A 21,125-nucleotide genomic window follows, 5' to 3' on the forward strand; every position below is an offset into this window, starting at 1 on the left:
TTGATACACACACATACATGAACCAGCCATTAGTCAGATGCAATCTTAAAAGCTTTCACGTATGATACCAAAGGGTGATATCTTCCCACTTTCATTATAATCCTTCTCTCTCCATCTTCCAGGCTTCATAACACAGTACAGGGGAAATCCAAATTGTGTCCTCTACATGTTGTTGGATTCTAGCTCCCATCAGCCTCAGCCAGCACGGCCAATGGGACTTTCAGTTCAACATCTTGAGGGCACTAAGTTGGCTATCCCTGATATAGATTTTTTTTTTTTGGTAAATATTTGATTCTACAAGATTATTAAATAGGGAGTGATTCTGTACAAAGTAGAATCTTATTTACCCTTTGATCCATTTTAGCTTGTGTTATGTTATTTGTCTTCTCCTTCAGTTTAAATAGAATTGAATCGAGCTCTTTTGCAATCCCTTGAATCTTTTGATCAAATTCTTGATTCAATGCTTTGCTCTGCTGTGCTTCTTTTTCTTTGGCTTGAATCTGCCAAAAAACCAAAGTTAAAAAAGAGCAACTAAACATGCTGGTTTACTATACATCAATTATAGAAAATCAGCATGACCACAAAATTGTATGTTTATGTATGTAGTCTTGCATTTCCTTAGACAAATACAATAAAGTTGTGGCAACTTAACAGAGTCTAACAGTAATTTTTTACACAAACTTTTGCAGCCAAGTATCTCTCCAATAGAAAACTGGGACAAGAGCATGCTTCCGCCTTGCTGTATGTAAGTGAGGAGTTTGAGATAGGGCTCAGCTGAGACTTCTTCACTCCTTCTGTCTCCCCAGCTGGCCTCTTGGCCAAATGTGTGTAAATTGCATTCAGATCCCTTGAAAAGAAGGCAGAGTTAGATGTATATATGGAAAGCCCAGATAGGCTCCTGCTGCAAGATATGGTTGCTGTACAGTAGTGCCGAGGACCAACCAAGGTGGGATAGGGAAAAATGCTTTAATGCTCTCTACCAAGACCCATTTCTATATCCACAGCTGTATGGGGGGAGGAATTACACCCATTTTGTGGGGTTGGAATTGTACATGTGCATGTGTGGTTTCACTTATCATTCTGCTATTACATGACTCCATTTACAGAATCAATAGTATTCACTTCAAGTATTTTACCTGTTCATGTATATTTACAAGTGCCAATCCGACTTCTGCTAACTGAAGAGAAAGCTCTGAAGGTAAAATGGTATAAAGTCCCAAATATTTGTTCTGCTGTTGTTCAGCCATTTTCTCAACAGCCTGGCGGTGAATAGTTGCTTCATTGAGGAGAGACTAACAGGAAAGAGAAAATATTGCCAAAAGAGTGGAGAAAAGTGATAGGTTTTAGAGCTTCACATTTCATACGGTTACAAAATAATGAGTGGTGTTCTCTGAAATTTGTCTCCAATATGTCAAATCTCACCCACCTCAGTGTGTCTATTTTGACAACAGAGATAATCTAAGATAATGCTGAACCCTTTTGTATGCCCACAGCAAGCAACCTTGACCTGGATACTTCTGCATCATTGGAGTCCTGTTACTTCCAGAACAATGATAATGAGGGAGACCAGCTCAGTGAGCAGTGTCTTAATCTTCCTCATATGATATTTCTTGGGAAGTAGGATAGTAAGAACCCCAAATGACTGCACTTCTTTTAGCCTGTTGCCAATATTGCTTCCTCTCTAGTATCCTCTGAGTGATGGATCTTTGGAAACGTCATCAACCTCAGGCATCCTGCTTTTGCACACATCAGTCAAAGCGGCATTTGGCAACCATCCAGCCACAGCACACATATCAGAAACACAGCTTTAACTGAGTCTTTGAATAGGATTCACCTAATGTGTCCCATCAGCAGAAGCCCTGCACACTTGCAATGGGGATTTCCCCCTGCAACACCCCCCCATTGGCTTAGTGGATGGGTGAGAGAATCTCCAGAACAGTGCTTTTGCAGCAAAGAGAGGGGCATATTTTCCATCTGGAAGGCTGAAATGCTTACACTGACTGAACGATCAACTTAGCACAATGCTGAATTCCTCCTTAAATTTGTCCAAAGCAGAGCCTCACTGCAGGAGTATTTCATTCCAGGTCACCCTGCTCTCTGAACCAGCTGGCCACCCTTTGACTTGATTACAGTTTGTACTGTGCCTTGTCAACAAATCTTGATGCTGTACTATTCTTGTGTGCTTTTTCACTAACACATGGTCTGCAAAACTTTGCAATCCATCCACTGCCTTAGATCTATTTCTGGCAGTGGCTTCCATGTTGGATTCAGTCACAATTATGAAACCAGAAATATGGGAGACAAATGCAAAGAACTCGTTCTGATTTAATCATAAAGCTGGTTTCGAGTTGTTACTCGAATGCTATAAGCATTTAAGTAACATTTGTTTTGCACTGTAAATGGAGATAATTTAAAAGGTACAGCAGCCTGCTTTGCCCCCATTTTTTTTAATGAGACACTTGACAAATATTGTATTACATAATCCACTGTATGTATGATTAGAACACTGTAATAGGTAAATTTTGGGATTCCCTTTATTGGAAGTTTAAAAAAAAATGGAAAGGAATCTGTGAGAAATACTTTAGCTATAGGATTTCACTAAATCAGTGGTGTTCATGCTCCATATGCTAAAGGAATCCTCTTAAAACTGATTTTTCTCATGTCTGTCTGCTGTGGAACCTCAGTTTGCTGCAAAGAATCGTGTGGTACATTCTAAAATTTGCACAGGGCACCACAACCAATCTCTACAGAAATACCCAAATCTACAGAAACACGCTGGCACTCTATACAAGTCTGACATACCTGCAATTCCTCAAGCTGGGGATCTATCTCAATTGTAGGATTTAATAAATATTCTCTGGCTTCCTGAATCCAAGACTTCACTTTATTAATCTCTTTTTCAACTTCTTCACGCTCTTTAAGTTCTTGTTTAACCACTTTCCCACTTCTTTTCACCTTTTGTTGCATGCTTAAAAATACAAACAACGTTTTAAAGATTTGAGTAGCACACTTCTCCAAACATTTGTCAAAACCTTGGAGTACATTAGTGGACACATTCTACAATTTATCAAATTTGTCATTTATATTTTAAATGGAATATAAATGTTATAATTATGGCTGTTATAATTAATTAAATCAGCAAGTTTAAGTTACCTATCCTATGCTGATGGAAACCAATATTGTGTACTTGTACAGTTTAAACTGTTATATTCAACAGTGAGAAATTCACAGAATATATACAATTATGGATCATAGCCAATATTTACAGTTTAAAATAGCTTTTTCTTACTTCTGGCATCTGTCTTGCATTGCTTTGATTTCTTGCATGATAGGCATTTGCTCTTGGGAACCAGAGGCTATTTCTATGTCCCGGAGCAGGCTAAAAGCCTGTTGCTTCAGCAGACCCAGAGATGACAATTGTTGTTCAAGTTCCAGAATGAAATTACTGTGATAATCCAGAAGATCCGCAAGTTCATTCTTTGAGGCCTTTTCTACTGAACTTTCTGGTAAGCGATCTTGCAACTGATCAAGAGTTTCTGTTGCTTTTTTCATCTAAAGATGAGATTTTAGAAAACCACACACAATAAACAACATTTCCTTAAACTTGTCAGTCATAATAATTTACAACCATTTTAAAGGCTCTGAATTGCTTCCCCATATATTTTACAATTGTTTATAATTAAGCTTTCACATAATAGAAATGTATTTTAAAATGGTTTGCTACTCACAATTGTACTTCTGTAATTAGGTTATAGTATGTTTGATTTTGTTAATAACATGCTTACTAAAACGTGTCTTGTAAGCACCACTGGACACAAACTTAAGATCTAAGTAGCACTGCTATCTCAATGCTTCCTAGCTTGCTCTGCAGCTGATAATACTCCCTCCCACCTGTTCCCAGTTCATCAGGAGCTGCAGCTGTGGCCCTGTGTGACTGTGGGGAAAAAGGCAGGAGGCTTCAGGGAGCTTCTGCCCAGGCAGAAGTACTTCACAGAGTGTCAAGGGTGGAGTCTCAGGTGCTGCAGCATGGGCGTAGCCAAGGGGGGCAGGGGGCAGCCCCCCATCAAATAAAACAATAGAAATACTTAACTAACTGACCAATCCCGTCGGTCCTGCTCCCCTAACAAAAATCCTGGCTATGCCCATGTGGTGCAGGGAGCCAGTCAGTTTCATTGCTGGGCTCCCAAGGGGAAGAGCTTCTGGGGTGGACCAGAGAGAAGACCACAGGAGTCTAGTCCACTCCAGGAGCATAAAAGGAGGACCCGCCTGGCCTTCTCCATCCCTTTCACTGATCTTCCCGTGCATTTGTGCTCTCTTTCAGATTGCTGGTTCTTTCCTACTTCCCTACTGCAGAAGAGGCATTGGGCTGGATTCTTAGAAGGCGAAGGAGAGGGGCACCCTGATCAAGCACACAGGAGATCCCCTTAAAGGGTACTGGAAGGCAGATTTCTGTCTTGACGGCACCCCTCACCAGTGGCCAAAGGAGGTTTGCCATCATTAGCTCATGCTGTGATGAGCCTCAGCAATTGTCAACCCCTGCTGTTGAAATATAGCTCATCAATCTGTAGGTAGGCTGGTTGAACACATGGGTACCCAACCCAATGCCTACATCAAACCTGTTATGTAATCAATAAGTTGTGCTCTATTTATCCAACTTAGATTGTGTTCGTCATATTTTATTGCTTGTTCCCGCACCACACACAGCTACCCTGTGTGTGGGTCAGCAATGTTGATTAGCTTGCTTCATCACATCACTGTAAGATATACAGTTGATCTAATGAGAAATTCTTCGTTTTCAGTGAAACCCATCTTCTTAAGTGGTATTTATTTCCATGTATATGTAAAATATTCTTTTCCTATAACTCTTCATTTTAATATTCAAATGTTGACATTACAAATGCAAAATACACTTGCACAGAATGACTAATAGTGAATAAGAGATACCAAATAACCTTGATCCTTATACCTTATTGTTAAATACATTCCATTTCTGCATTGATTCTTCCAAAATCCTCTCCTGGTCTTGGGCAACACTTCGAAGCCTTGTCCACCGCTGCCAAACGGTTGTCATGGACCTACTTATGGTTGCCTTGCTGGCATCGTTGCCTATTTTCTCTAGGCGGCATGCCTTCTCCTCCAGTGATGTGACCTTCCCATGAAAAGAGTTCACTACAGACACCAGTGACTGAGGAAGCAAAGAGAATGATTTTTTTGTATCTTAAGAAAATAATAATTTTTTTTAGCATATCTTATGCTTCATTAAGTGTGTAGCATAGCTGAAACAGATTGTGTTAAATTAAGGCCTGTGGTTTCAGTGGAGAAAATATGACCCGACATAATTCAGAAGCTTTACCTTATGTGATATTAATTTTTCTTCTGCTTCAAGACTGGAAGTTGCTTTAGCTACAGAAAATTCAGATAATTTCTTCTCAGATTCATTCATCAGGTCAATAACTTGCTGCCTTGCCACTTGATACTCCTGCCACTCAGAAGCACAACTTGAAAAGAAATCAAACAATGGAACTTATTTCTGAGTAGGAAATGGCATGTATAGTTATTTAAAATCAATGGCAATTAAAACTCGCAGTGCTTAACTTTGGCTGGATTGCACTGTAAATGTTTTATAAAATAACCATTTATCCTCCCATTTCCCAACAGCTGCCTTTCTAAAAAGAGGACAGCAACTATCTTGTCATTTTGTGCAACAACCATCTGCTAGACATATTATCTGACATTTCAAAAACTGAAAATGTACCTTTGCAGTTGTACTTTCTGGGCTTCTGCTTCTTGTTCTGATTCCACGCCTTTCTCTTCTAAAGCCTTCACGTTCTGCTCTAGCTCCTCTTTTCCTGTGACTTGAATAAAGGGCTCCATGTCGGCCACAAGGGTCCGCAGTTCTCCCAAATGCACACGGAATTGCTTTTCAGTGCTAAAAAAATCTATATGGTTCTTTAAATTTTCCTCCGAGTTCTCCATATCGAGGCCATTTCGTGCCAACTGTAGCAATTCCTGGGCGTCTTCAAGCCAGTCACTAGCAGTCTGGGAAACCTGGTAGTATCTTTGGCACAGGCTATATAATTTATTCAATTTATCCTGAAAACAAACAAATTAAAATGACATGTATGGTCATTAAGAAAAAACATCACTTATATAACCTATATAATTAGGGAGGCTGTGATAACCAGCAGGTTTGATTTAACACAGTTCTGCTAAAATGAACAGCGATGTTGAATCCACCTTCTGTCCAATCTATCTGGAAACCGTACTGGAGTTTAAGAGCAGGGATGACTAATGCAAAATACACGCCTTGTTTAATACAACAGATAACACCTGCATTTGGAAGTGCATTCAAGTGTACATATATATAATCTGTACTCCTAAAAGTGTTACTAGAGACACTGAAGGGTTTCTATTAAGTTCCAAGATCATGGAGTGGAAAATTCAATCAAAATAAAGGGATAGGGTTCCCACATTCCTGCACAAAATATCTGCATTAGAATTGTCTGACTATTGCTCATTATTTTATGCGAGAGATTTCCCCTCTTCCACAAACTCTATTAAAGGGAGCTTCTCTTAGTAAAAGCCACTCATGATGCCCAAGAAGCAAAGTTATGATCCTACAGCATATTTACCATGGAGCAAGTCCTACATGCCTCATGTTTATGGCCAGACTATTAGTAGAGTGCATTATGCTCATGTCCACAGCATGAGGCAGATCAGACTAAAAGGAGAGAGTAAGTCTCTATGAAGGGATGGATTAATCTATTGCTGGATTTTTAACATTAATGGTCACAAATTGCTCAGCTGAGCGTTCATTTTCTTGGGATTTTTAATATACTTCACCTAACAGAACAACTGTGCAACAAGGCAGGCTGGGTGCCTTAAGTCTTAAGTATAGAAAACACAGCCGCTTTGCTCCTCCTCTGATTCTACTGCTCTAGCCAGATCTAAGCCATGGTTTGTCTTGCTCCAGAAAAACCATGAGATATACCCAAAGTTTGATGTTCTGAGTAGAAGCACCATGAGTCCACATTCAGATATGATGCTAAGCCAAGCCATGTCTTATATGGGGATAGCACAGCAGAAGTATGAGCAGGACAAGAGCAAAGTGGCTGCTTTTTTTGCTTCAAATCATAATGATGATGATTTATTTATACTATGCCCACTCTGGGTGGCTTCCAACAAAATATTAAAATACAATAATTCATCAAATATTAAAAGCTTCCCTAAACAGGGCTGCCCACATCTTGCTTGTTCACGGATCACCATTGTTTGGCTAAGAATTAGGAGCAAACTGAGCCAATAACAGCCATACCAACAGCATGAAATCTAAAATTGGCTTCAGCAGGTTAACCCTGGTTATTATGCCATACTGATCATTCTAATACAAATCTTTAATTCCTCGTCTTCTTAATGTTGGAAAAAAAATAAAGGAATGCAAGATTCACTGACCTGCCGCTTATGTATTGCTTCTTTCACTTCACCATCAAGTTCAGAGAGTTCAGCAAGACTATTTTCCAAGTCAGCAGGTATCAGTTCTTTGGCCTTTGTGTACTTCTCCTTTTCTTTACTGCTTAGCGCTCCCATTATCCTTAGGCTGGACTGAACTTCTTCCTGCTGAATCTGAACTTTACGAATCTCTTCCTGGATAATGTTCAGCTTTAATTCAATACTCAGTTGATCGTTCAGTTCTGCCTTAACGTGCCTCAGCCAATCAAGGGAGCGACAGATTTCAGTTTGGAAATCTATGCTTTGCACCAGTCTGTTTTCGCACTCTATTACAGTATCACCAATGGCAGTTTGCAACGTCTTCAGCATCTCCTGCCAAGTTCGCACCTGATGATTTGCTCCTTCATGCACAGATGGGTCAAGTTGGGAGGAAAGCATCTCAAGATGTTCAGCTATGCGTTTCAAAAGGATCCCAGCATCCTGCAGACTGCCAGCCAAGGAATGGTACATTTTCAGTTTTTCCTCTGCTGGGAGTGTTTGTTCATTAACTTTTGCTTGCTCTTCTTTTACAGAATTTAGCTGCATCTCAAGTTGCTTACACATTTCTTCATGTTCTTGATATGCTTCTATCATATCTTCCAACTGGTTTACTTTCTGTTCTATTTGCCTTTTTAGTTTGTGATACAAGGTGGTAAGCAGTAGCATCTCCTCTGGCAGCCATGGTTGCCCAGTGCTCCGAAATGCTTCCTTCTTCTGGTTCAATTCATCAACAGCAGCACCAAGGTTTATGACTTCAGCCAGGATGCTTCTGTAATCTTGCTGGAGTGACACAGCTTCTTTGGCTAAGAGGGTAAAAGGGGCCTTATGTAGGCTCACTAGTTGATCTTCCAATTCAGACAGAGCCTTTGTTGTCAATTCAATTAATGATGCATATTCATTACGGGCCAAGATTGCTTCTTGGACTTTACAGAATTTGTCCTTAGCCAGAGCAACAATCACACTGAATTGTTGAGGCAAGGCATTCAGCTTTTCATCAAGATAAGAACGATCCATTTCATTGAGTGATGGTAAGATTTCCTGGCCATCCCTTTGCAATGTCAACAGAAGATTTTCATATTCAGAGCACTGCTCAAGAATTTGATGATACTTTGCTAATTGGGAATAAAGTTCAGAATTGCTGTTCATTAAATTGATCTCTGGGAATGAAACAATATCAGACTGCTTAAGCCAGTGGCATAATTTATCCAAATCTTCCTTGAAATATTTTCTAGAAACCATATGTTTTTCCAGGTCTATTAGTCGTCGGCTACATTTTTGCAAAATAGTGTCATACATGTTTTGTAGCTCTTGCAGTTTCTCTAACACTTCAGTCTTCTCTTGCTCTGTTGTTTCCTTCATTAATGTCCTCCCTTGAGACCACAGGGCAGATATTTCACTCTGGTAGGCCTTAAGGCTGGCTTGTGTACTCTTGCAAACCCGGATCTGTTTGCTTACATCTTCTGGTAGCAAACAAATATGCTCATAGAACATTACCTTTTTCTCATGTTGTTGAATATGATTCATTGCTTGAAAGGCTGCCAGGAGGAATTGAGTCCTTTCAGATAATGCCTTATTCAGGTGCTTTCTTCTCTGACCAACCAAATCGCTAAGGCAATCCACGTGATTTTCGGCATCTGATAGGCATTTCTGGAGCACCTGTCTTTCATTAAGCCCCAAATTAGTCATCACCCTACTGGCATCCTTTGTAAGTGCTTTCAAAACAAGTTGTTTGGCTTCCACTTCACTGCAAATGGTGAGATGATCCATGAGGAAGTTCTGAGCCAGCTCAGGTGGTGGACTGTGCTTGAGAGCTTCAGAGATGCTAGGTTGCTGCTCTTCTGCCCATTCCATTAATTCCTGAAGTTTAGTCTGCACCATACTCAGCTCTTCTAATGTGGTGACAGACAGTTGAATTTTCCTCTTGATAAGGTCCTCTAGCTGGATCCAGCGCTGCTCAAAGTGTCCCGTCTGCTCTTTTACTAACTCTCTGTCATCCAGATTTAGATGTTCTGTTATTTTCTGCTTCTGATCCTTCAAGTCTTCAAGAGCAAATCGTCTCTCCTGCAGAGCCAATGCTAGCTTTTTCAAAGCCTCTAGATGGGTAGTGGTACTTTCAGCATCCGATCTGTTAAAAACAAGTAAATTAAGAGAACTCAATATAAACAATAGCACAGGCATTGGGTGGGTGGAAGAGGTGTTCGAGCAATGTGAAAATCTGAAAATCTTTTCATTCCCTAAGGGCATTACAGATTTAAAAATCATATGTAAAGCAATTACTGCAAAATACGCTGCCACTGCAAAGTTCTGTATAGCTGGAGATGTCACTAGAGTGCATAGGTCTTTGCCTCCAAATATGAACCCCAAGATAAGCATTGCAGTCCCCCATGTTTTTCTGTTGGGTTATAGACCAAATATGTCATCTCCTCTCATCCATCCAGTTACCCACCCATCAATCTACCTGCTCACCTTGGCACTTGCTTAGCCTGCTGCTGCTCTGGCAATGGTGGGAGGAAGAAATGCTCCTCCTCCCTTGCTCTACCTGGCTCTGCTACAGCAGCAAGACAAGTGCAGATACCACTCTGAATTGTAGTTGTGGAGACTAGAACTTTATAAATAGGTGGAAGGTGGGCTGGAGAGAGGAAGATTGAAGAGATGCAGATGAAGATATTTTTAATATATATCTCAAAAAGGCTTCAAAAGGTCATGCTTTTCTGAGAGTTCTCTATGAAACCTTGTAAAAACTGAACTTACAAGGTGAGCTTGAAGAGGAGTTCAGCCATCTAATTACACTATACTTTCAATCATTTCAGCAAACCTTTGAGGCATACTGTTAACTTAAAGGCATCTACACACACTGCCAGCTCTTCAATCTAAAATATGCCAATATTTCCTATGACTGCAACATTGCCCTAACCCTATTGTGTCCACAAGCATTGCAAACACGTGTTTAGACTTGCTCACTCTTGACTTGCTCATTCTCTTCTTCCATTTTCATAGTTGGTCCTGAAGGAGAGAGGGACTTATGGAGGCATTGTTAATAAGTAAATAAATAAAAACTCAGGTAGGGGGACATGAGTGTAAAGGCTGTAGGAGGGCTGATGCTCAGTACTAGAGCACATGCTTTGCATGAATGAAGTCCTAGGCCCAATCTTTATCGTATTCAGTGAAAAAGATCCTAGGGTAGCAGGCCTAGCAAAAGTCTTTATCTAAGCCCTTGGAGAGCTACTTCCAATTAGCACAGACAATACTGAACTAAATACTCCAAAAGAGCTCAACATACGGTAGTCAAATTTTCTATTCATTACAATTTGCCTTTTAGAGGAAAACCCTACCAATGTGGCTTCCAAAAGTACAAGAGCAACATTTACAACAGAATAGATTTAAAACCAGAAAAGCATAATGGCAATTCCAAATATTCATGTGAGTATAATTCTATACTCTAATGAAAAGTGGTCACCTTAGCAATGTCTGTATCAAAGAAGTGTTACAGATTTTCTTGACTCAACCCACAAGTCCCTACCTTGCCAAGTTGTCCCATTCTTGTGTAAACTTTTCCAAAAAGACTTCTACTACATTTAGGCGGTCGTGATAGTCCTTAGTCCTCTGAAGATCTTCCTCCCTGTGTAGGAGCACATTACTTGTTTGAAGGCAAAGGTCCAACCAATGGTTGCTCAAGCGTCCTACTTCCTTGTGCTCTGGTGACTCCTGTCCTTGGGTTAGTTTGCTCACCTTTTCAGTCACAGCCGTCAAAGCTGTCTGTTTAGACTGCAGCTTCTGACTGAACTCCTGTATGAGGATACACAAAAAGGAAAATGGTAATGAGTTAACAACTTGAGAACTAAATGAGAATGTATAATGCATTCTATTTAGGCTGTATCACAAAAACTTATAGAAGACAGATCATTATTCTTCTGTTTCATGAGATATCAAGATTTCTGTTTCGACAATTCATGGGGAACAAAGAAGTAAGAGCTTTTTCAAATGGCAAATCTTCCTTCCAGATTCAGAAAGAAAGTTGACAAAGGATCCAACGGCTCCCTTTCCCTCTTCCTTACACCCTTAGAAGGGAAACTGTCTCTTCCTTGTCCTGTTTTCTGTATCATGTCCCATGAAGAAGGCAAATTGAGCCTTAGGTTGGAAAGCCTTAGGTAGAAATTCCAATAGCTCCTTTTTTAGAGGTAAACTATATGCTATATGCAAATGTATGTAACAAGACTACTGACAGTCTTTTTCTTTAAAATAAGCTTCTCCGGTGAGGGTTTGGGGTACCCAGACCCTCTTTCCCTGCTTAGTGTTTCTTTGCTCCAAAATACTCCTTGAGCAGCTTTCCCACCGGATTCTCACAGAGCAGAGTAAACACAGCTTTGGAATCTCATGGGTAGAGAAGCTACTTAAGGTAGCTGATTTGGAGCAGGGAAGAAGTGAGGAAAATGTTATGAACACTTCCCATCAATTCTCTGTTCTAAATGCCCCTTCCCTGAGGCTACTTATCTTTTTTTTTAAAAAAAACACAATGCTCTTTAAAAATGTACGATTAAATTTACTACAGTTCCATTATGGGTCACATACAGCAAATTCCATGTTAGAAATATGTGCAGAGGAGCTATATAGTCACACAGGCTAGCTCTGTCCTTCAGCACTGCTGTGTCCCATCATCTTACTCTTCCAATGAACGTCCACTTCATGTTGATCAGAAAGGGTTCCCCTGGATACAGACGATTTGGGTCTCTCTTTAAATGTAGGAGATGTGAGGAGGAACTTTTTCTGATCAATAGGAAATGGTTATAAAGTGACAGCAGCATATGGCAAAGGTAGCAGGCAGGACCGGTCCATGCCATCCCACAGCTTCCTTCATGTTATGTGGAGTGGATCACGTGTACTCCCTTAATGTACTTTTATCAACCTGGCATTTTGAGATGACTTGGAGAATGTTTTACCCACGCGTAAGCGTAGAATGTATTTTGAAAACACGGCCACTACCTACTTCTCTAAAATAACTAATTAATTTCAGAGGAAAATGTCTTTATTTTGCCAGCTGAAGGTAGTTGTCTACCAAACCTAAGTGGCCTATATCAGTTTCCTGGATTATGGTTGATTTTTCAGAAATGAAGTCAACTGTATAACTCAAACGGGCATTCATCTTCCAGCTCTAACATACCGTGGCATAAACACATAAAGTGCCACTCCTGCCCACATTCTTTCTGCATACCTGCACTTCTTCCGGAAAAATATATTAACAGTCAAACAGTGTCAAGTATATGCAAACATAAAAATAAAAATAAATCACCTGTTAGCTACAGATTTCTCTTTTATTTGAATGGAAGCTGCCCCTTACCTTCACCTGCAACACCATATTCTGAGCAATGTTTATTTCCAGCTCTGCCCCTCGCCTCTTCATATTCTGCAGTTGCTGATCTGCATCCTGAAAACATATCCAAAGCTCTGCCTTCATTTGCTTTATTTCCTCCCAGCCCTGAGCAAGGTACTGTGAGTTCATTATCCGATCTTCAATCTGAAAAATATGTGGGAGGGTAGCAGGAACATTTTAATGCAATTCTTTATGGGCTGTCTTAAGATGTACACTACCTCTCTTTATGTAGGGCAGACTCTTGCGATAGATTTACAGCAGGGGGTGGGGATGGGCCACAGAGATAGAGGATAAAGGAAGCTTGCATAAGTCTCTAGGACCCAGAATGACTTAACCCTGTGAAATTTCAAAACCAATATGACCATAGCATGGGAACACTCCACTCATTAAATAATTTATTAAAATTAAGGATAGAAACAGACAACACTGACTGAACTTTAAAGTTTCTCTTTGCATCTTTTACCTCTCTTTCTAGAGGCTTTGAAAACATTGTTAGCAGTACCGGTTTGTTTGGACTATAGTTTATAGATGGCCTGGATTTGTATTATTTTGCTTTCTGGGAAGAAGAGTCAATCAGGTGGTACAGGTCATTGCTGAACAGTTTTTGTGTATAATTTATTTGTCAACAATAAATATTCTATTTACTATGAGCAAAATTTCTTACTATGGAAATATCATTCAGAACATTTTTTAAAAACAACAACAACCCAATTTGTTTGCACTGTATAAATGCATGTGCATAAATGAATGCATTTGTTATACTTTAAAGTTAATATGGCTGCTCTGTCATAGGACAGAGAATTTAATAATGAAATGGAAAAGTCAATGTATCCGTTAGGATTCCTACTCCTAATGTGCAACTGCAATTGCAGTTTTGTTGCATGGCGGATTTCAGCCTCAGAAAATATTAGAATCTTTTATGTAGCAGCAATGAAGAAAGCTTAAATATGCAAACTCACTCTGAAATGCTGCAATACTCTGCAGTAAAATAAAGGTCTGACTTCTTAAAATAATACTGATATATGTTAAACGTTGCTAGTCTATTTATTTACCTGCTATAAAGATATACCACTTATTGTTTTCTAGGTATTACGGCATCAGTTGGTATGCTATTGATGCATATCTTTCAGATGCAAATTGAAATAACTTCTTCAAACTGCTATTACCTAATATGACCCTTGTGACACAGTAAGACAATTGCACCTCTAAGAAGGATTAGAGGAGGTCTGCCGCAGTTTATCCCATACCGTTTGCTTTGTCAGCTGGATGTCTGTTGCTGTATTTTTCACTATGCTGTCTGATAAATCACACATAGAGCACAAAAGATCCAAATAGGTGCTTGCTTGCTCCTGCAGGGCTCTGAAATGCTTAACCTAAAAAGAATAAGAAATGTTTTTCATGAGAACATATTTTCACATTTCACCAAGAAAGCTTTCACTTATACAACAGTCTGATGAACTGAAAACAGGAGAGAATCATCATGGTTATTTTTGTTACAAACTATTCAGAAAGGTGTATAAATAATAAATAACAAAGATGCAACACATCAACCAAGCATGCAATTATCCATCCACTTGTCATCTTGTTTCACTATATTAATGCATGCTAATATTTAAGTTTATATTTAACATTTCCCCAAAAAACAAAATATCTGTTAGGCTACTTGAGATCTGACTGAAAGCCATGTCCAGACAAACTGACTTCATAAAACAAAAACAGGACAAGATTCTGGTTCTTGGAGAATTAACAATAAGGGATTGGCTGTCTAGACCAACTAATTACTGTCCATCTGAACAGATTCATCACTGTCTGGCTTCTAATTTCTTAATCCAGCCTAGTCTTAATAATATTACAACCTCAAGTAGCAGCTTTTCAAGGGCATGCTCTGCAAGATATATACTCCTTCATGAACGGAATATATTACTTAATTTTTTTAAGTAGCGTTACAATTTGGGGGTGATAAATCTTATTGAGGACACAGCTAGAATTCCTCATTCTGGATCCAACACGCTGAACGCTAACATAAGATTTTCCAATGGCTCAAGATACGTTTGAGAAATCTGGAGAATAATAAGTAGATATAGGATTGCATCTTAAAGCGGCTCCAAAATACACATTTGGACTTGTTCATTTTGACTTTAAAGTCTTTAGGGACTTTGTGCATAAAGATGCAAAGTATATCTTTTGAACACTAAAAACATTTATTTGAAATTCACGCCACAATGATACAGAAAGGCGTTACCAAACAATTTCTGCTGGAGATAGCCAAAGTGTTGAACAGCATTTGGAATACAGGGTACAGTTTTGGGTACAGTTCTGGCTGCCTCAACTCAACCTGGGAGGATTAAAGGACCTGGGGGAGGATAGCATCAAAGCATGCCCCTAGCTCAGGTGGGGGCCCTGCCTGCCAGAACCCCTGCCCCAGTTGCCAAGTATGATCCTGGATGCTTAGCCCACACCAGGGTCCTGCACAACTCAACTCTGTTTATTTATGCACACATTTGGATTCAGCCATTTTGGTAAATACTCTATTTTTATCAAATGTTTCAATATGGACTGTTCCTACCTGCTTAACGGCATCTGCCATGCTGAAAGGCGGACGAGGATTTGGCTTTAGCTCTGGCCGAACAGCAGAGAGCCAAACTTTACATTGCTGAAGTGTGTCTTGATGGTTAACATGTTTCTGGAGTTCGTGCTCCAAACTCTGGTACACCTACAAAAAAAAGCATGAATAAGTTGCCTAATATTTCTGATGTCATTATTGAAGATAAAACTATTCCCAAGTTGACAGGCTGGCAGTAAACTGCTAATTTTACATATAAAACACCTAAAAGCTTTTTGCTAATTGGCCGTATGGAAATGCTGCAAATAAGTAAAGAGATATAAGACTCCTAACATACATATAATCTATATTAGCAATATAGATATTACTGTAGTTTTCCAAAATGAGTTTCTAACGACCTGTGTTCCAAAATGAGTTTCCAATTCAACTCTTAGATGAGATGTCTTCCATTTTCCTCCATCTGTAATTATGTTCAGTTTTCAATTCTTCAGATGCCCATTTTGTACCCTATTTGCTAGTATTTTACATTATATTGTATTTTTTGTATTGCATCTAGTAGATGATATATTACAATGACATCTACTAAACATACATGAATAGGGACTTACCCTCTGAGTTGTGCTACATATAGCTGAATAGCTATCCCTTGTTCCCTGCAGCTGAGTTTCTATATTTTGCTTAAATTTTGCTTGGAGATGCTCTGCACACTCATTTATTAAGTCATCTCCCTTGCTTTTAAGGCTGTTCAGGCGATCTTCAAATCCAGCAATCTCTTCCATCATTGCCTAAGAAAGCAGCATTCAAAACACCACAACATATCACAGAACATGTTTACAGCATTTAATAGTCACCATTCAAAGGGGGGCAGGCTAAGACAAAAGTAGTTGAGCTGCCTCATCCTACACTGTGCCAGGCTCAAGCTATTAGGGCAGAAGTGAGGGCAGAGAAATACTTTGTAAAGAGAAATACTTTATATATATATAAATAATTTTAAAAATAAAGTAAAAGGCTATTTCCCCACTGGAAACAATGGGAGGGAAAGGGTAGGAAGAAATTTACTGATGCTCAGAAGCATGATTAAATATCTCCCCAGTTTCAGAGCATGTCAGGTGGCCAGCATCACTCTGCATCTTTTGGATCCAGGCAACAATCCAAAATGCCCCCATCATGCATCCTTTTAGGACATACAAATGTCACAACTCTAATGTCACTTGGGGTGACAGTTGTTTGAGGGACCAGTGTCTTCAGAGAGCAAGGCTCCAACATTGAATCGGTCTCTCTGACATCAGAGCTTTGTCTCTGAAGTCTCATAGGTAGAGCCAATCTCGTCTAGGGCCCCTGGGAAACCCTCATTTCAGTATCCCAATCAATCTGATCACGTCTCATGTGCCTTTAAAGTAAACATGAACTTATGACTTGCTTTTCTGTAAGAAGAACTTTTACCATACTTATATCTTATATATGACCTTTTGAAATATTATTCACCTCATAAGGCCCACTACAACATACGAAAAAGGGGATTTCTTGATGCTCATTTAGACCTACCTTGTGGTTGGCTAAATGTTGTGTTATAATTTCTAGATTACTGTTCTCCATAAGGTCAGGAGTAACCAGCCTGCTAGACATCTGTAACAACCACTTTTCCACTTCTTGTAAGTCAGTGTTATATTCTTCATGCTGTTTCACTTTCACCTCCAAAATTGCAACATGAGCCTGCATGATCATAGAAACCAGTTACATTTCAAAGAGAGTTCCAAATAATGCCTGCCCCTCAAAATACCGATTGTAAAAGCATGAAAATACATGTTTAACTTCGTATGAAAAAGTTTCATTTTTTTGCAAGAACTTGTTTGTAATTACACCTGTGCCCTGGGAGAGGGGTGTATGCTCCTTTTCACAACACTGTTCTCAGCTCTTCAAATGCATTGTTTCCCCAGGCTGCCTCAGTACATATTTTCCCCTTCTGCTCTTTTTGAGTGATCACAGTCCATACAAAGTATATTTTATGATAAAGGTAAAAGTAAAGGGACCCCTGACCATTAGGTCCAGTTGTGACCAACTCTGGGGTTGCGGTGCTCATCTCGCTTTATTGGCTGAGGGACACCTTCCGGGTCATGTGGTCAGCATGACTAAACCGCTTCTGGCGAACCAGAGCAGCACACGGAAACGCCATTTACCTTCCCGCTGGAGCGGTACCTATTTATCTACTTGCACTTTGACGTGCTTTCGAACTGCTAGGTTGGCAGGAGCAGGGACCGAGCAACGGGAGCTCACCCTGTCGCGGGGATTCGAACCGCCGACCTTCTGATCGGCAAGTCCTAGGCTCTGTGGTTTAACCCACAGTGCCACCTGCATCCCTATATTTTATGATATACTGGAATAAAAGAAATACTTTAAAAATCTAATCTAAAAAGAAACAAGAGCAAAGAGAAGGTTGATGTTTTGAAATGTGCTTGTAGATCTGTACTGTGGTGTGCAATTTGCAGCTCTTTGCAAAAAAACAGAGTGTTGTGCTGTGGATCTCTTTATATTGGCCCAGTGCTTGGAAATTTCCACTTTAAAAGAGGTGATCTGCAGCATGATGCACTAATTGACTAGAGAACAAGAGGAACAACAAACATTTTAATCTTTATTTGTGTGCCACCCCACCTGCAAAAATTACTAGTCTAGTCACCTACTTCCCACACCCAGCAGGAAAGCTCTGCAAATTTACCGGTAATAACATTTCGTTAGTGTAGGTTATTTGTGGACTGCTGTCACCAGGACATGAAGAGGCCTTACTGCAGGCAGCCTATGTTTCAAGCCTAAATTCACCTGTAGAAATAATTATTACCATCTTACAGCAGAAAACATGGCTTATATAGAGCAATGGCTTGTATTCCATGTAGCACAAAGGCTAACATTTCACCAGCACAAGGATTTTCCGTGCACGACCAAACCTTAATCCCCTTCCTGCCCCCCCCAATCTGTTCCAGGAGTTCTCTCAATCTTACAAAGCAAATTTAGGGATAGCATGGGATGTGTACAGGCGATGATCAGGGGAATTACCATTGCAGTTATGAGAATCCTTGTGCTGGCTTCTCCTAGTGCACTGGGTTAGCTGAATAAGACCCTGGGTATTTTACCTTTGCTGTGCTGCAGAGCTCCTGGTATTCTGTTTGAAGTTTCTGAATGTTCTCTGCCAAATTGACATCACACACTAGCTCAAGAAGGCATTTTCCTTTTTCTGTCACAGATTTTATTGAAGGCTCATGGGAAAACACTGTCTGTTGAATTGACTAAGATGAAAATTAAAGTTAAACTGTGCTTCAAAACGAATACAGGATTTATATATAATACACAACACACAGAGTATCATTATTTTCTTGTGTTGAGAAAGAACCCATTTAAAAATGTGATGTGAAGTCATCCTTAAAATATGAGAGACTCAGAAGCAAGTTACATTTTCTGGCTTAAGACTTCACTCATTTTGTAGCTCACAATATTTATTTACCTTATATTTGGATAGCTGTGCCTTTTTCTCATATAATTCCATTTTGGGCTCCACTGTGGTATGTAGTATAATCTGATACTCTGACAGCCACTGAGTCTGTACTTTGTACTTATCTAAGAATTCCTTTGTCAGGTGGAGACATTTCCCTAAGGTTGTGTGTTCTTTCCTGATAGAGCTGGTCATCTCATCAAGTTGCTCCACACAACCATTGATCTCTTTCTTTAGCTGTTCCCCTTCATTTGCCTCCATGTACTTAATAGCTTTCTCTCCTTTTTCACGTGCTGATTTCAGTAAGTTATGACCCACATCCATGTCACTCATGAGATCCTGTAAGAAGAAAAATGGACAGTATATATTTTGGCCTGCGACTGAAGGGTAAATTACTTCTGCAGATTCAGTTTTATTCCTACTGCTGAGCATCAGCTGCTTGGTGAATACATTTTTATTTAATCAGTTGTTCTGAGTGAGCTTTGTCTTCGGTTATGGTCAATTGTAACTGATTTAAGCTTTCTTATATTTTGCAACCTCATTATGTACTGCTGGTAAAATATGTGTTGTTTTAAATTGCTGTACCAGTGTCATATGAAAACTATACCTCAAGCTTCTGCATTTTCTTCTCCATTGCTGCTTTATCTACAACATCAGACTTCGTCACAACATCTCTGAATTTCCTAAGAGTAGCTCCAAACCATTCCTTGTAAGCAGCGAAGCACACTTCAGATTCATCCATACTTCGAATTTCATCTTCAAGGAATTTTATTTGCTCCTGCAAGCAAATTTTAAACAGGTCTCAATACTGACTATTTATCCATTTCTTGTATCTCTTTCCATTTCTTGCATCTCTTTTAGTAACTACAAAATACACTGTCAGGGAACTGACATCGGAGCCAGAAGTGGAGGCAGGGCTCCCAAGCGATGCCGGAGAAGGGCCAAGCAGGGAGAGAGGGGACTCAGCAGCTGGGGAAGGAAATCAGCGTAACACCAGGGATAAAGGGGGGGGGGGCGGATGGGGGAATTGGAGAGAGGGCTCCAGGACTCTTCGCTGGAGACCAGCGGGGAGAGCACAGGTCCTCCGCTACCCACACCCACCCTGTGTGGAAGACTTCCGCGCAGGGAAAGTAGGCGGAGACTTGGCATCAAAGAACTTCTTTGCTGGAAGAAGTTCAAGAAACGCCCACTGACGGATTCTGCTAGCGACTGAACAGCCACAAAGTGAAGGGCTGTCCAGCCAGGAAAGGTTTAACCAGGCTACCTAGCCAGGAGTGGCGGCAACTTACGCACGAGCAACCCCATATAACCATTACATACACTGTTTATAAATAAAACATAGATCAGAAGAGGCACTTACTTTCTCCCAGTACGTTTCCAAATACAATTCAAAATGTTGGTGCTGACCTTTAAAGCCCTAAACGGCCTCGGTCCCGTATACCTGAAGGAGTGTCTCCACCCCCATCATTCAGCCCGGACCCTGAGATCCTGTGCCGAGGGCCTTCTGGTGGTTCCCTTACTGCAAGAAGTGAGGTTACAGGGAACCAGGCAGAGGGCCTTCTTGGTAGTGGCGCTTGCCCTGTGGAACGCCCTCCCAACAGATGTCAAGGCAATAAGCAGCTACCTTACTTATAAAAGACACCTGAAGGCAGCCCTGTTTAGGGAAGTATTTAATGTTTAATGCTGTATTGTGTTTTTAATACTTGGTTGGGAGGTGCCCAGAGTGGCTGGGGAAACTCAGCCAGATGGGTGGGATATAAATAAATTATTATTATTATTATTATTATTATTATTATTATTATTATTATTTCTACTACTACTAGATCATTCCTGCCACACACACACACATAAATACCAAGCTTATTGGTCTACTTCAAGTGCCTACAGGAAAAGAGAACCTTCTGTGTGCTTCTGCGGATAATATAAGCTTCCTTCATTCTTTATTTCCATGTGTTGAAGGAGCAGCAAGACAACACTGCTGGCCCTGCCTCTATTATCATCCTATCCTCATATGGATATATCAGCAAGGAAAAACTACATCTAGAAGATAGAATGGGACTGGAAGCAGACCATTAAAATCGGTGGCAGCTTTAAAATTAAATGGACTGAAGGACTCCTAAACTGAGGTTAGGACTGTGTATATGTGAACCAGTTGGCCTGATGGAAAAAACCCTGTTACTTTTCAGTTAACAGTGAATAACTCTCTCTCTCACTCTCTCTCTCTC

General features: G+C 40.1%; 1 protein-coding gene across 20 annotated transcripts in view; it reads right to left on the reverse strand.

Moving 5' to 3' along the window:
• The window catches only part of SYNE1 (spectrin repeat containing nuclear envelope protein 1), a 273,591-nt gene that overhangs the window by 113,022 nt on the left and 139,444 nt on the right, over window positions 1-21,125 (reverse strand). For all 20 annotated transcript variants that reach the window (XM_083731884.1, XM_083731873.1, XM_083731869.1 and 17 more), the window contains 17 exons: window positions 19,508-19,678; window positions 18,913-19,239; window positions 18,545-18,697; window positions 16,965-17,132; window positions 16,028-16,204; window positions 15,423-15,569; window positions 14,104-14,229; window positions 12,824-13,000; window positions 11,009-11,274; window positions 7,453-9,613; window positions 5,756-6,093; window positions 5,354-5,498; window positions 4,967-5,185; window positions 3,290-3,552; window positions 2,803-2,968; window positions 1,137-1,292; window positions 348-500 (listed from right to left, as the gene is read on the reverse strand). In XM_083731884.1, the coding sequence (XP_083588010.1) occupies window positions 348-500; window positions 1,137-1,292; window positions 2,803-2,968; window positions 3,290-3,552; window positions 4,967-5,185; window positions 5,354-5,498; window positions 5,756-6,093; window positions 7,453-9,613; window positions 11,009-11,274; window positions 12,824-13,000; window positions 14,104-14,229; window positions 15,423-15,569; window positions 16,028-16,204; window positions 16,965-17,132; window positions 18,545-18,697; window positions 18,913-19,239; window positions 19,508-19,678 (5,313 nt within the window). The remainder of the gene's footprint in view (window positions 1-347; window positions 501-1,136; window positions 1,293-2,802; window positions 2,969-3,289; window positions 3,553-4,966; window positions 5,186-5,353; window positions 5,499-5,755; window positions 6,094-7,452; window positions 9,614-11,008; window positions 11,275-12,823; window positions 13,001-14,103; window positions 14,230-15,422; window positions 15,570-16,027; window positions 16,205-16,964; window positions 17,133-18,544; window positions 18,698-18,912; window positions 19,240-19,507; window positions 19,679-21,125) is intronic.

Source organism: Podarcis gaigeae (assembly GCF_964106915.1).
Source record: "Podarcis gaigeae genome assembly, chromosome: 3".
In the NCBI taxonomy this organism is placed as follows: Eukaryota; Metazoa; Chordata; class Lepidosauria; order Squamata; family Lacertidae; genus Podarcis; species Podarcis gaigeae.